The following is a 24,124-nucleotide window of genomic DNA, read 5'->3' as shown; positions in this document are numbered from 1 at the left end:
ACGTCAATAGAGCTTTAGCACATCAGGCTCAAAGTCTCTCGACTTTGTTATCGACGAAAAATTTGATCAAAATCAGTCTAAAATATTTATAATACCTACTAAGGCCTCAAACCCAATATCTTTGGATATATCCATTGACTTATAATTAAAGGCTATCCATCAACTTTCGCGTAACCTCAAATCCAGTGCGAGCATGAAAATATTATTCAAAATCATTTCCGCGTTAATAAAGTTATAATAAGAAGTATTAAAAATATAATTAGAAGTACCCATATACTCATAGCACATATGCTTTGACTAGAAGTCAATAAATCCGAAGAAGAGAAAGTCTTGAATGGCCCTCACGTTCTCCCGATCTAACCTCGTGAGTTTTTTTTTCCAAGGGTACTTAAAATATGATATTTATATCTCCCATCTAACACCACTGTGAATGATTTCGGAACACCGGATGCTTGATGAGTATCATCAACTTCAAAATATCCAAAAAGTTTTGAATAAAAGCTCTTCTTTTCTACGAAGCCTCAGAGCCATTAGTTCGAGCATCGGCTCGACTAACTGGTAACCATTTAATAAAAATAAATTCTTAATTAACCCTTTTGCGTCAACTTTATTTTGTAAATTAATAGCCTGAAATTACTGTTGGGTCATATTATATGTCCCATCCAACTTTCAAAAAATACTGATGGTACATTATGCAATGATTTTTATATAGCCCGATGTCCCATCCGCATTCAGCAATGCTTGTTAACAAAATATTCAAGCAGCGCAGTCAATTGTTTTAGAATAGGTAGTAGTACAGTAATTTAACCGACAGCGTGCTATTGTTTTTGCTTCAAATTTAGCAAACATCGTGTTATACAGCTTAAAATAATTACGGGTATTTTTTCGAATATGTCTAGGTAAGTTTTTAAAATTATTTGTTAAAGTTAAGTGGTTTATTATCGTTCCATCAGCATTTTTTATATAAAACTCTTTTTTAGGAAACGTTTAACACAAAGAGAACTAGAGGCTTTAGCAGAAGCAGGTTTATCATCAGATGAAGAGAAAGACCCCTTTAAGAGCAGTGGATCTGAATACGAGCAGGAAGAAACGGATTCCAGTGATAATTCAGATTTTCTTGAGGTTAGTAAAAAACGCAAGAACAAAAAAATTGCAATAAATAAAAACAAAAAATGTAAATTGATTCTAATGAACCATCAACGTCATCTTTCAATCCAGATGGTGCCTATGAATCTTCTGATTCATCTAACCGTTTGGACGAAAATATCGAACTTGGCCTCTTCTCCTGCTGACAGTTCAATTGTGATCTGGAAAGAAATTGATAATTTTTTACCCCGGTATAAGGTCCCAGAAAAGGCCAACTGTATAATAATAGCTCAGGTCAATCGTGGAAGTACAGAGCTGGATATTTTTCTCAAACTAATGCCACCTTCTTTATTTATTTTTATTGCCCAGTGTACCAATGAGCGCCTAAAAATTCTCGAAATAAGAAACAAATTCTAACTGATTCACACGAAATAATGATTAAAACAGGGTGTTTTTTTATAATGGCTTATAATAAATTGCCCCAAATGCAGCATTATTGGGCTTCCCATAAGTCTTTATCTCTAGAGATAGATTTAGACTTCTGGCTAGTAAACTGTATTTTAACGATCCACAAAAGCCAAATAACGGCAGTAAAACTTATTATATTGAAGATATTGTTGCGTGCCTCAAATCGACGTTCCCAAAAGCAAGAACCGAAAGCAAATTTCAATCCATAGATGAGTCTATGACAAAGTTTAAAGGTCGTTCATCATTAAAACAATACTTACCATTAAAACCAATCAAAAGAGGCATAAAAATTTGGGAATGCTGCGACTCTAATACGGGTTATGTTTATGATTTTAATATTTATTCTGGAAGAGAACCAGGGTCAGAAGAGAACTAGGGTGCCATCAAGGGTAGATGGCACCCTAGGTGAACGAGTAGTAAAAAAATTGACAGACTTTAAGAGATAACCAGTTACTTCTGTTAATTTAATGAACACTTTACCTTTCCCTCAAGTTGGAACTTGCATAGCCACTCGAAAGAATATGCCGAAATTTGAGCAATTTGATAAAAAGACAGTGAAAAGAGGAGACATGCAGTGTCTTTGCAATAATTATGGTACAATAGCGTTCAATTGGATGGATACTAAAGAAGAAATGGTCCTAAGTAACTGTCATACTGATCATGTAGTTGAGGTTGCAAGGACTGGTAAAGATGGTAAAAAAATGACACTAAGTTATCCCAAAGCATTACACACATATAATTCCTTTATGGGGGGCGTAGACCTGTCCGATCAACTTACAGGCCTATATGAAATTGACCGCAAGTCATTAAAATGGTGGAAAAACGTTTATTACAAGCTATTGTTAACCACAGCAGTTAATGCTTGGATAAACTTCAAGGAACTTCGTAACAGAGATACTCCGTTTCTGACATACTTGGTAAATCTGGCAGAACAACTGATAGGAATTGGACGTGAAAATGCTGCTTTAATTCGCAAGAGATCATTTGGTAGGACCACACTATCCTCTAAAAATGTGATTAATGTTGGAGACCAGCTACCTATCCTCGGTCATGTTATGCTCCGCCTGTGACGTACCACTATGTAAAGAATGTTTCTCATCTTATCACTCCTAATGTTGTATTTCTTTGAAAAAAAATAAATAATATGATTTTCTTGATCTTGGTTTATTTTACTATTGGGACATATATAGCCCACACTATACTTACGTTAAAAAAATAAGTTAATAAAATAATAAAGTTAATCTATTTTTGTCATTGCGGTAGGTACTAATAAAGAAATGAATTAAGAGATACTAAAGTTTAGCAAATAAAAAAGTCGCCTTTTTAAAACCAAATTTTTGATGGGACAAGTATGTCCCAATCGACGCGAAAGGGTTAAAGATAGTAGCGACCAAAAACTAGCGGGATATATTGTTTTTCTATAATCTAGACCGAAATATCTTTAAAATAAGATATTACTCGAGCCCTATTTTGATTTAAATTTTTAGGGGTTAATCTTACCACCGCAAAGGGATGAAATTTAAATAACTTGTGATAAATATTTGGTTTATACACGTTTTCTTTTTTTATAAATAGTACAATAGGCGACATCTATTTGTACAGTCTTAAACTTTAATGGCTCGTTCTTTCACCAATCTATACTTAATATTTACAGCTTTTCATAACTTCTTTTAATATGTTTATGGTGTATTAAAAAAATTTAATAAAAGGTGAAACTGCCTTTTAATGATTAAAAAAACAATTTATTTTATAATATCCAGTGATTAAAATTTTCATTATTTAATTTTTATTCAATACACTCCTCTACCAGACATCTTTTTTCTATAACACCTTGATACCATTTGAAAGAATCTTTTGGGGTCCTTGTACGGTTTTCGCTTTGAAAGTCCACTTGAACTAGACCCAATTTTTGCCTAAAATTAGTAAATATTGTTAATCTATTAAACCAAAATAATATAGCAAATAATATATTACGTATAGCCATTGGTCCACTCAAAATTATCCAGCAAACTCCACACTGTATAGCCAGTAACATTAACACCATCTTCGTAGTGAGCATCAAGCAATGCACTGAGATACTCCTATAAGAGAACAAATAGATCAGATAATATGTAGTGTCAAAAGTAGCTTTTGTACGAGTAAAAGAAACGTCCTTCCACTTATGTGAATTTAAATTACAGAGATAAACAACAGAGGATGCTCGCTCTTACACACCACCTGGTTTACATACACACGTTTTCTTATATTGAAGAAAAACAGCTTTTTCTATAAAACCATAGGGTGAAAATTTTTAATTTTTAGGTAAATAAAGGTAAAATTATAGATTCTTACACTAATATAAGTAATCCTATTAGTATCATTCAGTTGGCCTGTTAAGTCCGCCCATCCATTTTCAGTTACAAATATTTCAGGATGATTGAAGTGTTCATAAACGTATTTTAGTAATTTACGGAAACCCCATGGCACTAAGTGGACCCACTGGACATCTGAGGGCCAGGAAGGATCCACAAAAGAGGACGTACCTTTAAGAAAGTTATTTTCAATATACTGATATTATTATGGAACCTCTTACCTTTGTCAAGGTAGTAACTTGGATCTCCAATGCTTTCATTTACTTTGTTACCCGAAGTAATATAATTTGTTGAATACCTAAAAAATTTCACTAAATCATAGTTTTTAACTTAATTTTTATCGAATTACGTATTAAGACAAAAGAAATCTGATGTTCCATTAATAAAATCAATTTCTTCTTGCGTTAATTGAGGCAACCTCGATTTTGGAAATCCTTCCAAATAACTCCTTTGAGCTACATTATCTATGACAGCTTGTGGCCAGTCACCATTGTATATAGGATTTGCATAAATACCCAACTGAAAAGCTTATATAAATAATAATTTTACATATTTTTTTAAATAATTTTACCACAAAATCCCTCTCCACCTGAGCGGCTGAAACATCAGAATCACTATCCGAAGCTGGTTCAGCCCATCCTGAGTCAATTACTATTGAAATTCTTCCTAAAATTTACGATATTATTAGTAAGTTTTTTTAACGAATACGTATTCTTATGTTACCTTGTTGAGCTTCTCTAAATTCTTTATCATAAATATGGTAAGCACTTGCGTGAGCTAGCAAGTGGACATATGCACATTGATAAAGGCCTTCGCCCATATGGATATACCCTGGAGCCTTTGTGCCTTCAGCATAACTTAATATAGAAAAATTAATATGTGGTTCCACCATATATAGCAAAAGTCTTACCCTCCCAAACAGGTTGATTGTGGTTCGTTTATAGTAATCCATGTCTTAACATATTCCCCAAAATATTTATAACAAACTCTGGCATACTCGCCAAAATATTTTGCTAATAGAGGGTTGTACCAGCCACCCATTTCGTGAAAATAAATGGGCAAGTCCCAGTGGTACAGTGTTACCATTGGTTCAATGTTAGCCTCCTTTAGTGCCTATATATTATCTCTAATATTATCTAAAATAAGAAGGTACTGCCCTTGCTTACCTTAAATATATTGAGGTAATACTCAACTCCTTTTAGGTTTATATTGTTGGCAGTCCCATTAGGTAATATCCTGCTCCACGATATAGACATCCTATAATGGCTTACCCCTAAGTTCTTAAGTAATTTAACATCCTCTTCCCATTTGTGGTAGCTATCGCAAGCCACATCTGCTGTATAGTTGAACTTTATTTTTTCTGGAAAGGTATGGGTGTACCAGTCCCACATATGAACCTTACAAATATGCAAAGATTATATATTTAAATATTTTATTATTCACTTACTTACCCCTTTTCCATCTTCATTCCAGCCACCTTCTATTTGGTAAGCTGCAGTAGCTGCACCTAATTTAAAGTTTTTGGGAAAGTGGTGATTGTTTAAGGTAGAGCTGTCGCAGTAGGTGCTGGGGTGGGTGATAATTTGAAAATATTTAAAAAAAATAAAATTGTCGAAAAATGTGTTACCTGCTTATAAGAAGAAAAAGTACGAAAGTTCGGTACATTTTGGAATGCTTAATATGTAAAGGTATTTTATTTTTTATAATACATAACGTTATCAAAGTGATAAGTGATTTATCAAAAATAGAGTGTTTTCGTTTTTTTTTTAATTACTAGATAATACGCACTAGACCAGTATTTTTATTAGAGTTTTTATTTTCTGTTTTTATTTTGCTTGATGAAGTAAGGAATTAAATAATTTAAAGCTTTTAAGGTCTTTCTTAAGGAATTTATTTATAGTTCTTTCTCGTTCTTATTACAAAGCACACACGGTAGTTACAATTGTAGAAGATATGTTTAAAATTTTGAATTTCCTGCCAACTGTCGTATGTATGACAGATGTCGTGACGTAAAAGAGATGATGTAAAAAAGGGAAATTGAGGTTACGGTTTTTAGATCAAGATGGTGAAAAAATTAAAGTAAAGAAAAGTAAATCTTGTTTTATTTAAATCAATCTGGAGGATCCTTCACAAGTAAAAGGCAATAAAGAATTAAATAAGAAAGAGAAAAAAATTATTAAAGTAAAATAAAAAAATAGGAAAATTAAATCTAATCTAAGCTATCATAAAAATTGCTACACACCACTAATTAATTTATTCTTGATTGAATTAACGATATTATTGAATAATTATATATTTGATTGCAAATTTTTAACAATCTGTTTATTGATATACTGCGTGGATCTACTATGAAAATGTCTCGTATATTCGAATATCTAATTAAATCACAGTCTTTATATTTTATATAATCAAGAATTTGATAAACAACAACTTAGTCTATTGATTTTTTGGATCTGCGATTGACTTTTAAGATTAAATTTGTCTAGAATGCTTCTATATGAGACCGTAACTTAGTGTTTATATTATATTGCCTGCAGTTAAGATATCTTTTTTGTACTTTATCAATATGATCTATAAAGATTAAGGTATCCAGATGTAGAAAAAAGATTTTTAGTGTGGTCTAAGTGTATAAATATAAAATGTAATAATTATGTTTAATTCACCAGTTCTTACTATACCTAGTAATATAGTAGTAAAAAAGCCTAAGGAATTCTAGAGATAATATTTATAATTTTTTCTCACATTATCAAATTTTAAATACTCATTTGTTGTTGCAGAGTACAATATTTAATTGATTTTATTGAGATTATATTTAATAAACTGACGTGAATATAGATTTGTAATTTTTTGACAATTTTTAATTCATTTTTTTTTTGAAAGCATATTCCAAATGTAGGCTCAATATAGTAATATAAAGACTAATAATTGTGTTAAATTGATCAGAATCAGCGCTATTCCTAATGAGGAATCTTAGTTGTTTATATGCTCTCTGGCTGAAGATATATAGAGTTGAATTTCATACGTATTAATTAAACTGGTATTATCAGAATCTTGTGATTTCAAAATTTTTTAACTCAATTTCTTTTTTTAATCTAGTAGACAAATTATAATAAAGTATATTATTTTAAGCTCTATGTCGGAGAGTTTATTCTAAATTTTTACTTACATCATATTTTTAAAAAAAAGCTAATCAACAAAAAAATTTACTAATTTAGTTAAAAGGTTGATTTTATTATTATTTTTGACAAATTTCCAATTTTCCTATTTGTTTCTTATTTGAACTAACACTGCACTCCATTTTGCTTGCAGACAATATATGGTAGTTTAAGGAATTAAATAATCGAAGGCTCTTTTATAGAAAATTTATTTTATCACTTTTTCTCTCATGATCAAAATGAAAAAAGTCACTTTTTAAATTTTATTTCAAGAAAAAAATTACTAATTTACTTCAAGGAATTATATCAATCATTAAATTGATTTTTTGGAGAATGTATTTATCATGTTGACGTAATCACATTTTTGTAATCAATATTTAATTTATTCGTTGTTTATTTGATCCAGTTTGTTATCAGTACGAAAAGTATAATAAAATAATAATAATATATTAACAAATTTTATATAATCAATTTCGTCGGACAGAAAAAAATTAGGGAAACAAATAATTAAAGTTTTTTTTTGGGAACTTATTCTTTCAACTTCTCATACATCATTATAATTAAAAAAGTTACGTTACAAAAATGTTATTTACTTGCTTTAGAAAATTAAGTCACTAAATTAATTTTTTATAAATATGGTATTTATTAAACTCACATAATTACACCTATAATTTTTTAATTTTATAATTTTTTATTAATTTATTAATAAGTAAGGTACATACTAGTCATACAATATTATTATACTTATTTTCTTTAAGAAAATGCCACATAAATTAACAAACAAAACTAAGAAACCCTTTTAAATATCTTATAGGTTTATTATTTAAACTACAAAAAGGCCAAAGGTAAAAGAGCCGAGCAGAATGAAAGCCGTATCCATTTAAGTTATGCACTTAAAACAAGGTTTTTTTAATGTTGATGCTTAAATATATTATTTATCATTGGGAAAAAAATCTATTTAAGACTATGCTTGATCGTTCTGTATAAAAATAGAAGTTTAGTATTATTTTCTGTGTTTTATGATTATTTAATAAAATAATAATACTAAAATACAAATATTTTAAATAATTGAGGGCTTATTATACATAATATATTTTAATTGAATGTAATATAATAATTAGTGGTGTATATTACTATCTATTACTATCTGGAATAATATATAATGAATATGAAGATCCCATCTTTGACTATCAACATGATAATCTTAGTATTTTGCTTTATCTTAAATTGACCTTTTTTCGTTCAAACAATAAACATAATTCTATTCCATTTATTAAATATTAAGCACATAAAGCTAGGTTTATCTTGGCTTAATATTAAGAATAAACTTTTGTTTTGCATACACTTTTTCCCCACAAGTATCATAAGTGATAAAACCTTTAGACTTAAGAAAAAAGGTCATTTTCATAATTAAAATCTGCCTTAAACTACCTGAAGGAAACCCAAATTAAGGCCAACTGCCTAAAATAAATAAAAAAATTACCAGAGGTATCTGGAGAAAAAAAAAACTTCATTAATAGGTACCTAAAAAGGCCAATAAATGACCTAAACTACATAAATGAGATAAAACATAAACTACATAATAAATCTTTACTGTTTAAAAAAAGGTAAATTGCACAGTCATTTAACACAAATATTAACAATTACCTTCACCCTTGAAAAAGGTCAAACATTTTTAAAAGTGCAAAAAAATAGACAATTCTCCTATAAGTTTCAACCACCAATTCTAACTTTTTGCCGTAAGATCATATTATAGGTAGAATACGCTACAGTATCAAACGCCTTCGTCAGGTCTAAAAATATCAACAAACATGTATTCTTCTAATTCAGAATTAAAAAATAAGATATGGAATTTACGAATGTGTATAGTTACAGTATTTTTAACTAGTTTGGGATATATACCAGTGGTAATCATTAGATTGATGAAAAGAATAAGAGGTTTAATTATTAATGTCTGGGTTATTTAAAAAAAATTAATATAAAATTATCATCCCCAATGCTAGCAATATTCTTAAATAATGTGTTTATTCCTAATATTTAATTTTTAGTCTCAGGAGGCAAAAATTAAAAGTTAGTTTGTTGCTTTTTTTAATTAATTCATTTATTTTGTTTACACACATTTTATATTAATAATTTATAAGCAGACAATCTAATCCACAATCGCTCTGGCAGCCACCACTCTCTTGTACCATTCAGCTGAACTCTTATATGTCCTGGTCCTGTTTGGACTATCAAAGTCCACTTGAACAATACCGAACCTTTGACTAAAAAGGAAATATTATATTTCTTTAAATTAACAATAATCCAAATTCACATACGTATATCCTTCAGCCCATTCAAAGTTATCCAACAAACTCCACAAAGTATACCCAGTTACATTAACTCCATCTTCTAAAATAGCATCTAAAATATTACTCAAATAACCCTAGAAGAGAAGTTATTATTATTTTAATTATGAAATCAGAAGCTTTCTACCTTAAAATAAGTAATTCTGCCTTGGTCATCTAGATCTCCCAAGTCAGACCAACCATTTTCGGTAATTACAAACTCTCCTGGATTGTATTTGTCGTTTATGTAATTCAAAATATGTCTGATGCCAGGAGGGTCAGAGTTGAGCCATGAGGATGCAGATTGAGGCCATGAGGGATCTACTGAACCAATAGTTCCTAACAAAAAAAAATAGAATTAAAAAATAAGCATAATTGTTCTTAGAGAATTTACCAATATCAAGCCAGTAAGTTGGCTTCTGGATGTCCCATTCATCAGCATATTCAATTATAGAGCTAGTATACCTAAAAGTTTAAATATGTTAGAAAAACACATTAGAGCCATCTGCAAGTAGATTTACATGTTAAGGGCAAAGTAATCGTAGGTCCCTTTAAAGTAATCGATTTCTTCCTTAGTGAATTCTGGAAGTCTGGAAAAGGAGTAGCCTTCTAACTTGCTCCTGTTGGCAATGCGATCGATTACTACTTGTGGCCAGTTTTCCTTGTAGATGGCGTTAGCATACAAACCAACCTATATAAAAACTTCTATAAATTTGAATAGTTACAATGTATTTTAACTCACATTGAATTCAAAAGACCTTTCAGCTGCTTCAATATCTTTGCTGCTATTGGTTTTTGGATAGTACATGGCACTAGGGATGTTTAAAGTTACCTTACCTAAAAAATATTGTGAAATATTGTTGAAAATACTAATTTAAATCAGACTTGCCTCCTTGTTCTGCTCTAAATTCATCATCATAAATATGGTAAGCCTTGGCATGGGCTCTGATACTGTTGGCAGCACATTGGTAAATACCATCACCGATAAGATACTTTCCTGGAGCATGAATACCCTGGATACATGAACATTTTAATTATTAAGAACAATTTAAATCACTTTTCTTTTTTTCCATACCTGTCCATAGCCAGTGGCACAAGTGGTTCCCGGTTCGTTAATGGTTACCCAATATTTGACATAGGGACCCAAATATTTGTAAACTACTCTTGCATAGTCCCCAAAGTAGTCCGCAATTTGAGGATTAAGCCAGCCCCCAAGATCCTCTAAGTTTTGAGGGAGGTCCCAGTGGTATAAAGTAACTAGAGGTTCAATACCGTTGGCTTGGAGTTCCTAGTAAGGTACATAAATTTGAGCAACATAGATAATGTGAAATTATTCCCTAGGGTTTAATGTATATCAATAAGGGTACTAGAATTTGTATGAGATTTAATAAGTGATTGTCAGTTAAAAGCTAAATTAATGCAGGTAAGCTTGAGTCATGACATATCGCTAAGAGTAGAATCGCAGTACTGCCTAAAGATTATCCAGGGGCAACTCTAAGCTTTGAATAACTTACGGATGTTGAGGAAGCTATTCACATAAGAAATGATTAATAGTTTATCTAAGGGTGTGCAGTTCTTAGGTATCCACTTTCGCATGGAAATAATACTTGTGAATTGCGAATTGACTTAGCACCCAAGTTAAAGTAATGGAAAGAGGCAGCAAAAAGAGGAGATGACATCCGAAAAGCCCATAACATTAGCATGTTTCATCTAAGGACCAAAGGGCAAGGCATCATGGCTCTTTCGATACTAATCAAGGTTAAGAATTTAGAAATGTCTACGAAAACCAGGAAATTATTAAGTTCCAAAGGAAATGGCTCTGGCCAGGTGCTCACTATTGGGATTGACACCATGTTTGCAGAGAGCATCAAAGCAAAGGGATACATTGTTCACTACAAATTTGTGCAGGGTCAGTATATCAGGATATAGTACTATTTCAGTAGTATCAGGCTAAATATAGTTACAATTGCTGACGTTTTACCGATTGTCCTGCCTTTTTCTTTAAGTTTATGTTTGAAACTGCACCCAGAAGTATTTTGTCAATAACTTTAGTTTCTTGTAGAAGTTTTATTTAACTTCAAACTATTTTGGAGATAGACTAGTAGAAACCTTATATGGATCCCATCAAAAGAAGCGTTAGGAGCCTTGGCAAATTCAGTATCAAATGATTATTTTTGTCTAGAGATGAAACCAAAAGCTCTCTTGAAATTAATAGAGGTAATTAGTAACGGAAATAATACTTGTGAATTGTGAATTGACTTAGCACCCAAGTTAAAAGAATGAAAAGAGGCAGCAAAAAGAGGAGATGACATTCGAAAAGCCCATAACATCAACATGTTTCATCCAAGGACCAAAGGGCAAGGCATCATGGCTCTTTCTAATCAAGGTTAAGAATTTAGAAACCTCTACGAAAACCTGGAAAGTATTAAGTTCCAAAAGAAAAGGCTTTGGCCAGGTGCTTACTATTGGGATTGACACCAAATCTACGGAGAGCATCAAGGCAAAGAGATACATTATTCACTACAGATTTGAATGGAACTTGATCTATTTACTTTATAGGCCTGGACCGATCTCAATGTCAACACAGTCACCTCTGTTGATGAAAATGTCATCAGCAGTAAAGAAGAAAATAGGCTTTTGGGACCCAGTGGAGATTAGTAAAGTGGCTTAAAAAAACCTAGAAGGGACTTCTGTCAGATCCAAGTCTTCCAATTTAGCAAATCAACGTGCAACATAAACGGACATCCTGCGATGTGATTGTGCGGATGTTTGCTAAGCAAGATCTAGGACTATTTTTATTAAAAAACTTGGATTAATCGAGGGAAAATCAAGGGTTTGTCATATAAAATATCAAAAGTAATATACCAACCCATGTAAATTTTAAGAGGGTCAATTATTGGCTTCCCTGTACATTTTATAGAAAAAAAGGAAGATAACTTTTTAAAGAGACCAATCGGCAAACCCTTGTGCAAAGTTTCAAAAACTTTTATTAGGCGTATCTTGAATTATTCAATTAAATGTAATTGCAAAATTAGCAAATTTTCGATTCAAAACATGAATCAAAAACATGAATCACCCAGATCCTGCATTCTCATAAGAAACATTAATTATGTATATACTGATTCATGATACGGAACTTGTTCCAACAGCTATTATCGTAAATCTCGACATTGGGGTCACCAATAAGTAATTATAGTAATTGCGACAGGATATTTTGCTAAAGGGCCCTTAACACCATGAGCAGAAGTGCAAGAGCTGAGTCAATATTGGAGCAGATTGTGTCTACCACTGCTTCAATACTTAATGACAACCGACCTTGAGGCTCTAATGAGGTCTAATAAATAAGACCTTTGACTGAAGCTACCCAGTGACCAGTGAGAGACCTGTTAAAGTTGCACCATAGTGAAATTCACACCCGGAAAATCCCAATTTTTCAATTCAGCAAAAAGAGACGGCAACTGGCAGGTATGCACCGAAGTGCTTACTCTATAAAACAAAATAATAAAGAACATCAAAAGACTGCACTTCTGTAAGAAAATCGTTAACACTTCAACTGCTGCTAGACTTCACAAAGCAACAATGGCTAAGGGAGGAGCATACTTTATAATAGCCCTTAAAAAACCAGATGGTACCTACATAAAGGAAGAAGAGGAGCAAGCCATCCTACTACTTGAAATACACTTTTTATGGTGCAAATCTATAGAAATGGGTCCCATAAATTATACCAATTCCAAAAAAGTGAATTTTTCCTCTGCTTTTACAAAACGGACAAAATAATTTTTTTTTTCATCTGGGTAGCATACTAAGAACGAATTTAGCGTCGGGATACATTATTTACTGCTGGCGAAAAGCAAGAGCCACCTTTATATCATAAATAATAGAAAACGATGGGAAAGGAAAAAGGATGCTTCAAATCTTTTAGACTTCAGTCTTACATCTTTCATTATAAAAACAATGGAAAAATTCTAGACAACCATATCAGGAATGGCATTCTGGAGAGAGAATCTCTACATTCGTGTCAACATTCTTATAGAGTGGGCAGATCAACAGAAACCGTACTATGTCAACTAACATAAATTATCCAGAAAAGCCAGAATAAGAATTCGAAAGCCCATTCGCGCTTTTCTAAATATATCTGGAGCATGTCTCATGCAGGGGTTCAAAAATGCCCGAAAGAAGAGAAATTTGAATAAAACCTTGATTCTATGGATTTGTCGACTGCTTGCCACCCGTACAGCTGAGACAACTGTGGGTTAAGAGACCAGCATTAGAATTACTCATGACAAACCTCAAGGAGAAGTAACCTTATCCTGTAAAGAAGCCTAAGCTTACAAAAGAATGGTGTACATGAGTAGGACTGAGCATCAAATCTATCTAGTCTAATCTAATGTAATTTAATCTAATCTTAATTAAAGTTAAATTTATTCTACATCTGATATTTAAGCCCATTACTCACAACAGCCCTTCACAAGTTATCAAAAGACTAACAAAAAACTATAAGGCTTCTTCAACCAGATAAAAGAAAGTTACCGTGCAGATAGTGATGCATCAAGACCACTGATTTTTATTTCAAGTTTTAATTCAAGCATATAAAACTCTTAGGCTTTCTCAGTAATACTACAAAGAGAAAATGGAGCAAGAAGTTTAGAAAAAAAAAAGAAAGACTATTAACCAAGCCTTATTTTATCCTCATATTAATTGATGAACCCTTAGTTGATCTATGATACTCATAAGAAGAAATTTAACATTAAGAGATCAATAAAAACTATAAGACTTTTATGACCTGATAAAAAAAGAACAATAAGTTACCACACAGATAGTCGCTTACTAAGAACGTTAATCTCCAGTAGAAAATTTTATGAATGCATTTAAAAGTTTCTCAGATAAAGTGCCACTAAGATATAAATAATTCTAGGGCTTTCTCAGTGGCACAACAAAAGGCAGAAGCAAAGAAAATACATTATTAATCAAGTTGTAATTTACCTTCATATTGATTTATGCACCCTAATTTGAAATATAATACTTATAGGTGGAAAATGACTGTTGTAGGCGAATGAAATTATTTCCCAACTAGTTCTGCCGATATTGGACAGAATATATATAAGCTAAATAAAGGGAAAAACCTTAACTACCTAACTGGAGCTACCAAATACTCAATTTGCTTCATCCAAGTAATATCTTTAAGCAGACTTGAGCTTAATTACTGCTGCCAGAAATTACTCTGAGCTTATCACCATCAAAAACCTGGGGAACGTGATAAACTTTCCTTTTCGGCCTTAAATAGCTATAAGCAAGGTTTTTATAATATATAGGTATGGTGCTACCTAGTCCTCCAAGATTACCTTTCAATAAGACCAAAAAAGAACTGTGATTTTGCTTTCTCCATGACATAATAAACAGAAAATAGAAGAAGAAACTTGAAAAAAAAGGATAATTATAAGACAAATCCTTTTTTACCCTCATGTTGATTATTGATCCCTCAAATGAAGTTTGTAGACAGTAAACAATTCAGGCCTAAATACCTAACCTAAATACCTACCTAAATAAAGTGGGAGAATCATAGCGATCAGAGTTCTGGAGCAATCAAATACTCAATATACTTTATCTAGATAATATCTTTAACCAACTTGAGCTTTTAGAAATTACTTTGAGGTCATCACCATTAAAAACATAGGATAAATTGAAAAGTTTTTCTTCTTAGCCTTAATTAGTTAAACAATATTTTAATAAAACATAGTTAAAATTGCTAACGTTAGTTGAATGTCCTGCCTACTGCTTTAAGCTTAGGTTTGAAACTGCACCCAGAAGTATTTTGTCAATAACTTTAGTTTTTTGTCAAAGTTTTATGTTTCTTCAAACTATTTTTAAGATAGACTAGTAGAAACCGTATAGATTCCGTCAAAAGAAGCGTTAAGAGCCTTGGCAAATTCAGTATTAAATGACCATTTCTGTTTAGAGATGAAACCAAACTTATTTAAATCAGTTTTAATGACACGAGGTCAGCCTGCTTATAAATACCTGATCTAGGGGTATAGACAAACATGACTCGTATCGCAGATCTAGAATTTAAATGAAACTGGTAGCGTATTTTAAATAATGGTCAGCAACTTAACAGAACTAAGTCCACGATGGCTTGGCTAGCTTACTAGGGATATTATTACTATTACTTATTACTAAAATCCCTAGCCTGACGAGGGATTTTAGTAATAAGATAATAAATTATCCATATGGCATTAATTGGGTAAAAGCTTTAAATGAGTAAAAACGGCTTCATAGATCTTGTTTGCAATAAATTATCAGAAGACTACATTACATAGTTAATCTTCATTTAAAACCAAATCCAATTAAATAAAATAAATCTAATTCATACCTTAATAAGATTTAAATAATAGTTGATACCAGCTTGATTAATTTGATATGGGGTACCATCTGGCATAATTCTGGACCAAGAAATGGAGAATCTGTACACCTGAACACCCAGATCTTTTAAAATGGCCACATCTTCCTTGTATTTGTGGTACGAGTCACAAGCTATATCGCCAGTAGCATTATTCTTGACATGACCTATATTTTTATTGCAATTTTTTATTTTCAGTAAAAATACAACTAGAGTGAATAATATACCTGGTGTATGCACAAAAGTGTCCCAGATACTTGGTCCTCTTCCATCTTCATTCCAGGCACCCTCAATTTGATAAGAGGCACCAGCTGAACCGAATTTAAAATTATCTGGGAACTTTTTGACGTCTTCAGCTCTAAATTAAAAAAAAAATATTTTGATTAAAAAATAAATAAAAATATTGAAATTTTACCTGGAAAGAGCGGCCAATGCAAAGAGGATGATCCCTACAGTTCTCATTTCTGCAAATTTCTGATTTTCAAGTGCAAATGTCAAAATATTTATTCAGTTTTTTTAAATCTCTTTTCCCACTTATCACGCAATTTTTTGAGTGTTTGTGTAATAAGCTGTTGTAATCTAAAGTGGGAATTAAAAATGTTATTGATGTTACTACGTAACGTGAAATATATATTTTTTATTTAAAAAACGAAGAGACTTAAGTACTTGAATCTAAATAATAATTTTTTTTGCCAAAGGTTTTCAAATAAAATAAAAATTCACTGATTTTTATCTCTTTAGTAAACACGAAATTATACTAAATTAGAATTTTAGATTTTCTGCATTTAAATACTTTTTTAACCGGTTTAGAGGCGCTTTTAGGGCTTCATAGCGTTTTGCAGGAAAATTTTCATATATTGAATTTATGTTAATTTTTAGGAGAAGGTAAAAAATTCTTTATTGAATTTTCAGCTTTAAAACAACATGTTCATTAAACCATAAATTATTTTTATTAAGCTTAGTGATACATAATCAATGAGTTACAAAAAAATAATTTTACTAAATTTTTAATTTGTACATGAATCAACTAAACACCTTGTCTTAACAACTTGCTGATAATACTTTCCAGATGACTTCCAGGTTCTGGTTCTATTTGGACTATCATGATCCACATGGATTAACCCTAACCTTTGCCTAAAAATATATTACAACCATTATTCAATGATCTAAAAATATCCTAATAACCTTACGTATATCCTGATGCCCACTCAAAGTTATCCATAAGACTCCATGCAGTATAACCAACGACATTGACGCCATCTTCTAGTATAGCATCCAAAAGGTTGCTCAAGTATCCCTTAAAGAATTTATTTTAACAGTTTTTTTTTAAACTTTAATTAGGTAAACTTACCCTGTGATATCTAACCCTATCCTGATCATCTATTACTCCAGTATCAGCCCACCCATTTTCAGTAATAAAAATCTCACCAGGGTTGTATTTGTCGTTGACATAATTGACAAGTTTTCTTATTGCTTCTGGATAGTACCTTAGCCAATCTGTTGAAGACTGAGGCCAAGAGGGGTCGCTGAAAGTTCACATGTCATATTGTGTTAATTGAAGTTTATCAAGTGGTTACCTATACACATTATTTCCTTTGTCTGACCAGTAGCTAGGAGTGCCTACTGGATAATCGTCAATGTAGTTTACTAAGTACCCGGTGTAGCTAAAATTAGGAAATTAGAAATTGAAAAAGAATTATAAAAAATTCTTACATGTTAAGGCCAAAGTAGTCAAAAGTGCCATTGATGTAGTTGATTTCTTCTGCGGTAAATTCTGGCAATCTGGAGAAGGCTAAGCCTTCTCGTGTACTTCTATCGGCGATTCTAGTTTTCATCATTTCGGGCCAATCGCCCACGTATACTGGGTTTGCATACCAACCAAACTGAAAATGTTATAAGCTGTTAAAATTTTATTTTAAGAATATCAGATAATGAGCAAATTTAAAAATAACATCCTTCAATGCATTCATTTTCATTAAGATTTTCATGGAATTTGATATTCATTGAGAAAACAAATTTAGTTCCTCATCGGCTATTATCATCAAATTGGTAGTGAATCCTTTACTAGACACTACAGATGCCCTGACTACTTTGCTGCTAATTAATTGATGCTCCTTAATTGATATTTTCTGTTCATTGCTCTACTGTAGATTTAATTTAAGTTTCGTTTAAAACTATCAGAAGGACATTTAATTTCAGTATTATCTAAGTATTTTTTTAGAATCGCACTAAAACATTTTAAGTCTATGATAGATGAATGCTTTCTTTCAAAAATAATGGTTTCCTTGTCGATTTTTGAACTATTTCATCAGTAATTCATATTTAACTTTACCTGGAGCTAATATAAGCCATTTTTAATTTCTTTTAGCCAGTGTTAAGCTATTTCTAGATTCTTCAATGCATATGGTAACTGTTAATTTTTTCCTGTTAAGGCAATTTCTGAACTAGTAAGTAATTCCTGTATATTTCCAAGCAATTGGTTTACTTCCAGGTATTATAAACAATTGGATATTTCTTCAAATCTATTCTTACAACCCAGATCCGTTGTTTTCTAGGCGGTAGTATTAATTTTTCATTTCTTTTAGGCTGTAGCAAAAACTGTTGACTTAAAATCATTATATCGGCTTCAACTGACTAGAATAATTAAGAATCGAGCTTAAACGCGACTGTCGCACATTAATTTCACAGAAGTTTAATTTTACAGAAGGTTCATAATTTTTGACATCTCTCCCTTAATGGGTTGTAGCGCAACGATTTTAAAGGTTTCGTAAGTACTTTACATACTGAGGACAAAGTATTCAAATTAATGTAATTGATCATTTCGATGATCGTATACTTTTACTAATGATTCAAGTCTTATTTTTTTATAATACTTGGAGATTCTACTTTTTATTATTTCTCGGCCACGCATACTAAATGTGCATAACCTCCAAACTCAATAAATCGCATCCAAGAATTTAAGGAACTTAACCTTAAGCTTTCTTAACTATATATTCACCTTCATTATGATTTTCTTAGATATAGATTTTGGTCTTTTGGTTTAAACACGCAAACGTCAATGAAGCCCTAAAAAATACATCCCTTATTTAAAACTAGATATGAAAAGAATATATGATCAAACACTTTCAATTAATATTCGTTCTCTATGTGTTGCTCTCGTATGGCTTTGATTTAAATTTTATACAATACAATACACATAAATTGCAATTCAGAATACTTATTTTCGACATTTGAATGATTTTCTCCAATGCATTTACTTAACAATCATGGATCCTCGTTGGTTATTATCATCAAGTCAATGATTAAAGCTATTCAATTTATGCTCTAATAAAGGTTTATTGTTGGATGATGTCTGATATTAATGATGATTGATGTTTTCTGAGAATATGAAGAATTCCAAGTCTTCTCGTATACTTTTAGCAGTAATTTTATTATTTATTATTTTTGGCCGGTTGTCTACGTATACCGGGTTTACATCGACACCAAACTGAAAAGTTTCAATTTTTATTAAAAAAAATCTAAGTTTCTTTAAGGTATTTACTTTACTGAGATCTTCTTATATAAAATTGCTTGAAAATTAAAAATGTCTTGGAGAACCATTTTAGTTCCTGGTCAGTTATTACCATCAAATGGACAATTTTCTCTCTAAAGTTTCAAATCAATCTTTTATAGAAGTACCACCAAAAATCTTCAATAAAGAAATTGTTAATCATTGACGCTCTTATGGACTCCGAATGGTTTAAATAATTAATTTATTGACTTAAAAAAAATAATTTTATACTTCTAGGTAGTTGAGGTCCAGAAACAGAGTAACTGTTACACTTTAGTATGCAATGCTTGCTTCAGACAGTTAATGTCAAGACTTTAATTTCCTGAAAGAAAAAAATTATATTCCTTTAGGCAGGTGAGGTTCAGAAACAAATTTGCTGCTTAAATTTTCAACTGCTTGGAAGCAATATCATATTTCTCTTCGAGGCTCGTAAAAGCTTAGCACGAGATGCTTTCTTTAGACAATAATCAAGCTTTGATTAAAAAATTGTTTGGTACTATAGATATAAATATATATTTAATTTACAATATTTACTCAGGAATATTACACTATTTATTGGTGAGTTGAATATGCCGTAATTTCTTGGTGATTTTTAAAAATTTTTATTGGCGTTATATAACCTTAACTTTTTGAAACACCTTAAATAAATTCTACTTTGCAAAGTTTGTTCTTCATACAACAAAGCTCCTAATTAAATTAAGTTGTATGTTGACATTTTGTGACTATTTCTTGATTCATTTACGAAACTCAGACCTATGTATCTAGTAGTAAATGTATGGGAAATTCTAGTATGCAAATAGAAAAAGTGATGAATCAAGGACTTTATTTAATATGTAGACGAAGGAAAGTCCCAATGTATCACTTTTTTAATTTGACAACTATAATTTCTAAAAGAACCACACATGTCTCACTATATTTAAATGCACGGTATAATAGAGCAAAATTCAAATTTGGCGCCATAATCAAATTTTAAATTTCCCGCTACTATAACGTTATAAACCCGTTTTGGTTTTCGGTTAGTACTACTCCTCAACATTCAGAGGGCGTGGCATTGATCAACGGTTCAGTGCTCTATCGACTCTTATGGGAGTTTCCTGTCTAAAAAGTGTTAACCTATTTTATTGTTGACCTATATGTAGTACAAATTTGCGTATAAAATGAACATTGGTTTTAATTATAGTGACCCTTAGAACAGCTATTTAGCATGACTGAATATACAGGTTAACATTGTTCACTTCTGCAGGGACTGTATACATCAAGAGTTTATATGCCAGGCAATTAAATTGTCTTCATGTACATAACGCGTTATAATTCTCAATTTTTTTTTTTAGATTTGGACGAGCTTTGGCTTAAAATGTAGGTGACAGAATTATTTTTAGACCCACATAATTTATGTTGCAATTGAAACATAAGTTTTTATAGAAAAAAGTCGATAAACGTTGATGATTTGAAAAAAAAAGTCAAAACTGACTTTTTTTTTAACTTTTAATAACGTGACTTAAATTGACACAAATCATATATTGCCTTAAAAATTTATGCACTTTAAAAAAATAACGCTCATTTTTTTTTGATATTTCAGGTAATAACTGCACTATGGCACAAAAAACAGGACATTTCTTGCAAAAATCTCGAAAACGATTCTTTGAAAACAAACATTTTGGTTTTAGCTAAAGATACATTTATAAAACTAAAAAATTTGTAAGTAAACTAGGGTCATCTTTTGATTGCTATAATATACCTTTCATTAAATTTTTTCACAAAACTAAGTCATTCTAGCTTTCAATATCTTTCAGTCGACCACATATAATGGTTTTGCATAATAACCAGAAGATTTTTTTTTAAATAATAAATATCAAGGAAACTTGTTCCAGATCTAGAAAATATTTAGGAAATTTAGAAGTTTCTCAAGTAAATTCACCTGCATTAATATTTTCTTAGATATATGTCTTTTATGCTGAAAACGTATTCAATTTATAAAGATCAAAGAAGTATGTACATCCCTTACTAGAAATTAGAGTTGACAATTAAAAACAATAGATTACACAGTAAAAAAAAATAGCGTGTATTTGTACACGACAGAGTGGTAAGTGGTTGCGTGCGCCGTGTCTGGTCTGCCATGTGTTTCGCGTTTGTGCCCTGAGATTTTTATTTTGTGTAAATGGCTCACCTATTTGCGTTTAAATTGAAGCATATCAACAACATAAATAATGGAGAAGATTCATACCAGGATATTATCAATAAGGCTAAGTAATAATATGCATTAGTATAACGTAATAAAAGTGAAAGCATCTTGAAGAGGATTATCTCTCCTTATTTATCAAATTAAATCCGGGATGTTTAGTAATTATCTAGAGAACAGATGCAGCGCCCCCGGGTGATTAAATAGTTCCCAAACACATTAATATAATGATAGTACCCACATTTATGAGTTATTGCCAAATGGAGATTTTGGTAAATATAAAATTTAAAAATTTTGGCTTCTATGTTTTTTGTTTTGCTTTTGTTTCTTAATATAATAAAATATTATATACCTATAACAGTTTTTTATTTTCAGTTTACACATAACTGTGTACAATATCCCAAACTTTAAAAATAATTTTACACCATATGGTGTATGCTCTAAGTACGGCTTAGTATAAATTTAACACGATCGAGTGTGATTAATATAAATAAAATCTACACGGAAGGGTGTATATTATACATTACTAGGTGTAAAAGTTACACTATATAGTGTATTATAAGTAACACAACTTGGTGTAAATTTTATACACGATGCTTTTCGTATAAATTACGAATATAATTTGTGTAAAATATACACGCAGAAGTGGTGGACTTTTCTGGACCAGAATTGGTGTAAAAATTAACACGGAATTTTTTACTGTGTATATGGCTGCTTTCAGTTGATATTTTTTTTGTGTGTAATGCTCTAGTATGGCTTTGATACAAATTTTATACAATATAACACAGTACATTACTTTCAATTCAAAACATTGAGAATTCATGACAATATAAGAACTTTTGCTGAAAAGTGAACTGATGGCACCTCTCATTATTAACTCGCTGATGATTTGACCAATATAAAATCAATTTTTTATCAAATTCTCCTATAAAACACTTTTTCATACTTACTCCAAACTGGAATTCCCTTTCAGCAGCTTCTTTATCTAAATCACTATCACTAGCAGGCTCATGCCAAGGGGTATCAAGAACCAAACTGATTTTGCCTAAAATATACATAATTTTTTATAAACATGAGAGTTACAAAAAAAGAAATAATGAGTAACCTCCTTGTACTGCAGCAAAGTTATCATGATAAATATGATAAGCTTTAGCATGTGCCAACAGTTGAATTTTGGCACATTGATAAACACCATCACCAATCAAAGCCACACCGGGTGCATTCATGGTATTACCATAACCCAAGAGACAAGTTGATTTTGGTTCGTTTACTAAAATTTGAAAATTTTTAATAATGTTTTTGTTTCTAGGACATTCTACTTCACCTGTAGCCCACATTTTAACATAATCACCAAATAACCTAAAAACCGTTCTGGCATATTCGCCAAAATAGTCTGCTATTTGGGGATTAAGCCAACCCCCTAGTTCGCTAAGGTGTTGAGGTAAGTCCCAATGATACAAGGTTACAAGTGGTTCGATATTGTTTGCTTTAAGCTCCTAAAATTTGTATTCAAAGTTTTCTTATATTAAAATATTTGAAAAAAAAATACTTTTAGGATATTTAGATAATAATCAACGCCAGCCTGGTTAATCTTGTTGGTGGTGCCATCTGGAAGGATCCTTGCCCAGGAAATAGAGAACCTGCCGCAATAATATAAATATGAATAAATAATAATATATTAGATAATAGTTACATACCTGTATACGCTTACTCCAAACTCCTTAAGAAGTTCAATATCTTCCCTCCACTTATGGTAAGAGTCGCATGCTACGTCAGCGTTTTTTCCATCAGTGGTTCTACCTATATAATACAATATATAAAATGTAGTTTCTTTTAAGTCTTAAGAAATAGAACTTACTGGAATTATCATGAAGGAACCTATCCCACATATTTTCACCTTTTCCATCTTCGTCCCACGCGCCTTCTATTTGGTAAGCTGCAGTTGCTACTCCAAATTTAAAAGATTCAGGAAAATATTTGGCCGTTATATTTTCATCTGCTTTGGAACTTAAATAAGTTATAATCAATTTAGTTTAATAAAAAATAAATTTTAAAAATTACCTGATAATCCCTAAGAGGCAGAGGAAAATAAAATTTGGAAACTTCATTATTTAAGTGCAATACATTAAAGACAATGTTATAAAACCGATTAATGGTGTAATGTAAAATAATTACGTAAATTAAAATAACAACCTTGAGTGCTATTATAAGATGACAGGCAGAAGGGGACTTTAAGTAAATTAGTTTTTGAGATTGAAAGGACATCCAGTTTATAAAATCCTTCATGGAAAGTCTCTTAAAATCGGCATTGACAAATTATAGGAACAACATTTGAATTATTGGTAATAGATCATTTTATAGCATCAATGGGAACAGATCTAGAAGTCCTGACCTGTTAATTTCATTTTCCAGTTAAAAATACCTCTTTATTTAGAGTGTTTTTGTTTCATTATTTTTTTAAATATTTTACTTAAGTAGGTACTTACAATTGCTTTTAGTATCAAGATAGTCCAGTTGGATTTGTAGATTTTGGACTTTAAAATAAATGGATAGCCTGTGTAACACACTATTCTTAGATATCATCATTTCAAAAACGCTTTTCTGGACTGGA

At 31.2% G+C, this 24,124-nt stretch overlaps 2 protein-coding genes across 3 annotated transcripts; both read right to left on the bottom strand.

The window, feature by feature from the left end:
* Positions 1 to 3,270: 3,270 nt before the first annotated feature.
* On the bottom strand, positions 3,271 to 5,670 carry LOC126742912 (myrosinase 1-like). Of its 2 annotated transcripts, XM_050449774.1 has the most exons (12): positions 5,533 to 5,670; positions 5,357 to 5,471; positions 5,072 to 5,302; positions 4,816 to 5,018; positions 4,629 to 4,762; positions 4,477 to 4,571; positions 4,255 to 4,424; positions 4,127 to 4,203; positions 3,886 to 4,076; positions 3,529 to 3,635; positions 3,413 to 3,467; positions 3,271 to 3,382 (listed from the first exon to the last, which is right to left on the bottom strand). In XM_050449774.1, the coding sequence occupies exons 1-12, from the start codon at positions 5,568 to 5,570 to the stop codon at positions 3,341 to 3,343; spliced, it is 1,458 nt and encodes a 485-aa protein (XP_050305731.1). In that variant the 5' UTR covers positions 5,571 to 5,670; the 3' UTR covers positions 3,271 to 3,340. The 2 variants fall into 2 exon arrangements, with proteins under 2 accessions (XP_050305731.1, XP_050305730.1); XM_050449773.1 differs by having other exon boundaries at positions 3,271 to 3,467.
* Positions 5,671 to 9,135: 3,465 nt separating this feature from the next.
* On the bottom strand, positions 9,136 to 23,719 carry LOC126743305 (lactase/phlorizin hydrolase-like). The gene is made up of 23 exons (XM_050450335.1): positions 23,575 to 23,719; positions 23,372 to 23,520; positions 23,211 to 23,313; positions 23,063 to 23,153; positions 22,838 to 23,009; positions 22,619 to 22,783; positions 22,464 to 22,558; positions 17,498 to 17,667; positions 17,362 to 17,448; positions 17,136 to 17,310; positions 16,975 to 17,081; positions 16,803 to 16,918; positions 16,200 to 16,233; positions 16,012 to 16,142; positions 15,758 to 15,951; positions 10,463 to 10,675; positions 10,277 to 10,400; positions 10,130 to 10,224; positions 9,909 to 10,078; positions 9,782 to 9,852; positions 9,536 to 9,726; positions 9,379 to 9,485; positions 9,136 to 9,324 (listed from the first exon to the last, which is right to left on the bottom strand). The coding sequence occupies exons 1-23, from the start codon at positions 23,619 to 23,621 to the stop codon at positions 9,210 to 9,212; spliced, it is 2,922 nt and encodes a 973-aa protein (XP_050306292.1). The 5' UTR covers positions 23,622 to 23,719; the 3' UTR covers positions 9,136 to 9,209.
* Between the last annotated feature and the right edge of the window lie 405 nt (positions 23,720 to 24,124).

This window comes from Anthonomus grandis, chromosome 12 (assembly GCF_022605725.1).
Source record: "Anthonomus grandis grandis chromosome 12, icAntGran1.3, whole genome shotgun sequence".
NCBI classification, from domain to species: Eukaryota; Metazoa; Arthropoda; class Insecta; order Coleoptera; family Curculionidae; genus Anthonomus; species Anthonomus grandis.
This window is presented reverse-complemented; position numbering and strand designations above follow the sequence as displayed.

What these genes read in the sequence shown, in the direction of transcription:
- LOC126742912 (XM_050449773.1), bottom strand. Translation starts at nt 5,570, where the DNA reads ATGTACCGAACTTTCGTACTTTTTCTTCTTATAAGCAG. An exon ending in GGAATGAAGATGGAAAAGGG is followed by an intron (nt 5,303 to 5,356) that starts GTAAGTAAGTGA and finishes CATATTTGTAAG; the next exon opens with GTTCATATGTGGGACTGGTA. An exon ending in GATTTCTTTTGTCTTAATAC is followed by an intron (nt 4,204 to 4,254) that starts GTAATTCGATAA and finishes GAAATTTTTTAG; the next exon opens with GTATTCAACAAATTATATTA.
- LOC126743305 (XM_050450335.1), bottom strand. Translation starts at nt 23,621, where the DNA reads ATGAAGTTTCCAAATTTTATTTTCCTCTGCCTCTTAGGGATTATCAG. An exon ending in TGTTAAAATGTGGGCTACAG is followed by an intron (nt 22,784 to 22,837) that starts GTGAAGTAGAAT and finishes TTCAAATTTTAG; the next exon opens with TAAACGAACCAAAATCAACT. An exon ending in CTTTGCTGCAGTACAAGGAG is followed by an intron (nt 22,559 to 22,618) that starts GTTACTCATTAT and finishes TGTATATTTTAG; the next exon opens with GCAAAATCAGTTTGGTTCTT.